The following is a 5,000-nucleotide window of genomic DNA, read 5'->3' on the forward strand; positions in this document are numbered from 1 at the left end:
CAAACAAAATAAGTTCAGAAAGGCTGATCTAAAGTGCGTTTAATTGATTACTATTATTATTGTTTGTTGTTGCAATTATTGTTTATTATTATTGTTGTTGTTATCATTATTATTATTATTATTGTTGTTGTTGTTATTATTATTATTGATATTATTATTGTTATTATTATTATTATTATTATTATTATTACTATTACTATTATCATTATTTTGTTATCATCATAATTATCCACTGGCAGGTGTGACTCCAACCGTGAATCTTCAGCCTGACCTGCCGGATCGGCGCTCTCCAAGAGCAGCAATGCACCTCGCTCTGTTATGGTTGTGCGCAGCGTGTGTGTGCGCTGTGACTGCAACCACCACGCTTCCCCCTCAGCTTCCTGCGCCGAACCCCGCCAACTTAACCCTCCGCAAGTGCTTCTGCGGTGCCGGGCAGGCGTGGGACGGCGCACAGTGCGTAGACGCGGAAGAGACCCTCGTGGCCGTGATGGACCAGAACGAGAGGGTATCCCTTTTCGACAGCCGTGACTTCGGCCAGGTGATCACGGGGCAGATCACGTGCCCAGACCTGCGGGAGCCGGCGGTGTTGCCGGACACGGACATCGTCTTCATCACCACGACCGACAGGGCATACTGGTGGAACCAAAGGCAGCTGTTTAAAGAGTTCTGCATTGAGCACACACCCAAACTGGAGGTCAGAGTATGCCTTCATCCGCCGATTATCCCTCGCTGCTGCCTGCCGGGACACGTGCTCGAAAAGAATGGCTCCTGCACGCCGCGCGATGCGATCGAGTTCAACCCCCCCGTGAGCCTGCAGTTCACGGGCCAGCCGATAAATTTCCCCGATACAAACGCCGCTGATACTGTCGAGGAGGTGACCTGCCAGGGCCTCGCTGTGCCTCACCGCGCAGACCTCTCTGGCAGCAGCGACATCCTGCTGTACAACGTCAATAAGGCACATCTGGTGTGGCTTCCGCCCTCGGAGTACGCCCTGAGGCCGGAGGTGACCATGTCATACTGCGTCGGCGTAGAGGCCGGGAGCTCCATTAGCGAAGCGAAGTACGTGGCTGTTGTGTGCTACACGGACCAGGCCAAGGTCCACCGCCACATCTGTGCCAACGGAACCTGCGTCAGGAAATGTTGTGCTGCCGACAAGGTCTTCACTGCCGACGAGGTCTTCACTACTTCAGAAGTCTGTCGCAAAGCAGAGTCTCCCAAGGATATATGGCAGCCTAGTTTACACTTCAATAAAAGCAGGACTCCCAAAGAAGACATCAGCGACGACCTGATCGTGGTGAGCGGCCTGCCGTTATGCAAGCACTTCTTCGACCTCAATCCGGAGGACGAAAAGGACAAACACTTCCTGCTGGGGAACGGCAGCCTCCACGTGCCCGCGTATGGGACATACAACGCGGACAAGTACTGCCTCGACCTGCAACGGACCAGCACTGGGCAGGAGCTGATCACCATACTGTGTACGCCGCCGACTCAGGAAACCGAGTGCAAGTGGAAGAACGTCCTCGTCTTGGTGCTCCTGTGCATCTCCTGCGTGTTCCTCTTCGCCACCTTGATCGTGTACGTCAGCGTCGTGGAGCTGAGGGACAGAACCAACGGCCGCTGCCTCATCTCCATGGTGGCCGCCATGCTTGCCACTTACGTCAGCCTCGCGGTCAATCGGAAGTTACGCGACGTATCTGACGGCGCGTGCATCACCAGGGGTAAGTCTCGGGATGAGACACCGCGTACCCACCTGCCTGTGTACCAGCGACGCTTCTTTCATGCCTGCCCTGCCTGTCTATCCGACACCCCGTCTGTCTACCCCCCCCCCCCCCCCCCGACTCCCTCCTCTGACAATATTAAGACAAGAACTTTGGGGCTGTAGCTGTGTTGTAGATTTATAGATTTACTGTAGCTTTATTTCAGCTGTATTGTAGCTTTATTATAGATTTATGGGCAAGTTATCCATTTTCATCAGCTGAATTGAAGTAGAAGATCTATAATCGTGCGCACACACACACACACACACACACACACACACACACACACACACACACAAACACATTAGTACTGAGAGGCTCTTAGGCAACTCTGCAATCTCTCCCCCCTCCCCCCCTGCCTATTTATTTACTTCAATTGCCGCTTTCACTATTATTACTTATTAACTGACTTATTTGCTTATTTTTTATTAAGTGATTTATTATTGTCACACTATTGACTTACTTATTACTTGTATTTATTTCGTTATGTGTGTGTGTGTGTGTGTGTGTGTGTGTGCGAACATATTTTTACTCTTTATCTCTCTAAGTACTTCTTATCTTTGTCGGTCTATGTTTCCCCTCTGATGTATGCAACTGTAGTAAAACCCTTACATATATATATATATATATATATATATATATATATATATATTACGATGTATATATTTCTAATTAAAAGATACCTTTATCTTTTTCTTTCAGGATTCATTGGCCATGTCTGCTCCCTGGCCACTTTCTTCTGGCTAAATGTCATGTGTTTTGACATGTGGTTAACGTTGAGGTGAGGTTTTTAAAGTTTTCTTATGCTTAGGTGTATCAAAAGATTTCCATTTAGGGGAGCGGAGGAGAGTGGTATAGGAGTGAATGTCTCTTTTTTTATGTATACTAAAAATATATGTGGGAGAAGAGGTTAAGGGTTAGTCTAAATGGTTTAAATTCTTTTTTGAAATTTCGGGCTTAAAAATCTCGAAAGTATTTTATGTCTAATTGTTTTGTTTTTTTATTATTATTTTCATCATTATTTAATATGGGGAAGGAGAGAGAGGAGGGTAGTCTAGATGGAGAGTGAGAAAGAAAGAAAAGGGAGAGAGAGAGGAGGGAGAGAGAGGGAGGGAGAGAGAGAGGGAGGGAGAGAGAGGAGGGAGAGAGGAGGGAGAGAGAGAGGGAGAGAGAGAGAGAGAGGAGAGAGAGGAGAGAGAGAGAGAGAGAGAGAGAGAGAGAGAGAGAGAGAGAGAGAGAGAGAGAGAGAGAGAGAGAGAGAGAGAGAGAGAGAGCGTGAAAAAGCGAGATTGAGCCATAGAAAAGAAAAGAAGAAGCAAGAAAAGAGAGAGTTGAGACGAAACTCGCAGCGTCCAGACACCCAAGCTCCCTGGGCATCCCGCCTCATGCGTCATAACATCCCTTTTGTCCGAACTGATGCCAAGGGAATACTTCCTTAATGAACCGAAGAACGGATGCCTTTATGCCCGCTTCCTGTCGCGTTGCTAAAGGTGTCGATTACTTGGTGACCAAAGGGACGAATCGACCTTAAAAGCCGTAGGAAGAAAAGTACTCATTCCTACAATCGGAAGTGTCTTTACTGCACTTTCCTTTCGGTAATCTCGACAGCTTTTAGTGGTCCGCGCCATCCTCAAGAAAGCTGTGTGCATTCTGAAATAACGAATTCTCGCCATGTTCTCTGTTGTAAATCGATACTTTTTTTCGGTGGCGACAGGGGCGCTGCTCGACATAAGAATGAGGAGAGACGCCTGGTAAATATTTCCCACTTGCTGTAAACCGGAGGGACGGTGGAAGCGGAGTGGCTTTACCTTTTTGCACTGTACTTGTTCATGTGAGATTGGAGTCTTGTAGGTGACTGTGTTGTTCACGTATTCACCTGAGGATGGCGTCTTGTACGTTGTTGTTTTATCATTCGTAATTATACCATTCTATATTTTTCCCACTGATTTTTTTGGTGATTCTCGTTAAGACTGCTTATACAAACAAAATAAATTCAGAAAGGCTGATCTAAAGTGCGTTTAATTGATTACTATTATTATTGTTTGTTGTTGCAATTATTGTTTATTATTATTGTTGTTGTTATCATTATTATTATTATTATTGTTGTTGTTATTATTATTATTGATATTATTATTGTTATTATTATTATTATTATTATTATTATTATTATTATTATTATTATTTATTACTATTATCATTATTTTGTTATCATCATAATTATCCACTGGCAGGTGTGACTCCAACCGTGAATCTTCAGCCTGACCTGCCGGATCGGCGCCGTGTGTCAGGCTCTCCAAGCGCAGCAATGCACCTCGCTCTGTTATGGTTGTGCGCAGCGTGTGTGTGCGCTGTGACTGCAACCACCACGCTTCCCCCTCAGCTTCCTGCGCCGAACCCCGCCAACTTAACCCTCCGCAAGTGCTTCTGCGGTGCCGGGCAGGCGTGGGACGGCGCACAGTGCGTAGACGCGGAAGAGACCCTCGTGGCCGTGATGGACCAGAACGAGAGGGTATCCCTTTTCGACAGCCGTGACTTCGGCCAGGTGATCACGGGGCAGATCACGTGCCCAGACCTGCGGGAGCCGGCGGTGTTGCCGGACACGGACATCGTCTTCATCACCACGACCGACAGGGCATACTGGTGGAACCAAAGGCAGCTGTTTAAAGAGTTCTGCATTGAGCACACACCCAAACTGGAGGTCAGAGTATGCCTTCATCCGCCGATTATCCCTCGCTGCTGCCTGCCGGGACACGTGCTCGAAAAGAATGGCTCCTGCACGCCGCGCGATGCGATCGAGTTCAACCCCCCCGTGAGCCTGCAGTTCACGGGCCAGCCGATAAATTTCCCCGATACAAACGCCGCTGATACTGTCGAGGAGGTGACCTGCCAGGGCCTCGCTGTGCCTCACCGCGCAGACCTCTCTGGCAGCAGCGACATCCTGCTGTACAACGTCAATAAGGCACATCTGGTGTGGCTTCCGCCCTCGGAGTACGCCCTGAGGCCGGAGGTGACCATGTCATACTGCGTCGGCGTAGAGGCCGGGAGCTCCATTAGCGAAGCGAAGTACGTGGCTGTTGTGTGCTACACGGACCAGGCCAAGGTCCACCGCCACATCTGTGCCAACGGAACCTGCGTCAGGAAATGTTGTGCTGCCGACAAGGTCTTCACTGCCGACGAGGTCTTCACTACTTCAGAAGTCTGTCGCAAAGCAGAGTCTCCCAAGGATATATGGCAGCCTAGTTT

General features: G+C 48.4%; 1 protein-coding gene across 2 annotated transcripts in view; it reads left to right on the forward strand.

The window, feature by feature from the left end:
* Window positions 1–5,000, forward strand: part of LOC125047049 (probable G-protein coupled receptor Mth-like 3) — a 29,723-nt gene that overhangs the window by 10,011 nt on the left and 14,712 nt on the right. Inside the window, exon 2 of one of the 2 annotated variants that reach the window (XM_047645096.1) lies at window positions 240–1,718. In XM_047645096.1, coding sequence (XP_047501052.1) covers window positions 302–1,718 — 1,417 coding nt within the window. In that variant the 5' untranslated portion in view covers window positions 240–301. Of the gene's footprint in view, window positions 1–239; window positions 1,719–3,988 lie in introns of both variants that reach the window. The other variant, XM_047645095.1, reaches the window with a different exon arrangement.

This window comes from Penaeus chinensis, chromosome 40 (assembly GCF_019202785.1).
Source record: "Penaeus chinensis breed Huanghai No. 1 chromosome 40, ASM1920278v2, whole genome shotgun sequence".
NCBI lineage: Eukaryota > Metazoa > Arthropoda > Malacostraca > Decapoda > Penaeidae > Penaeus > Penaeus chinensis.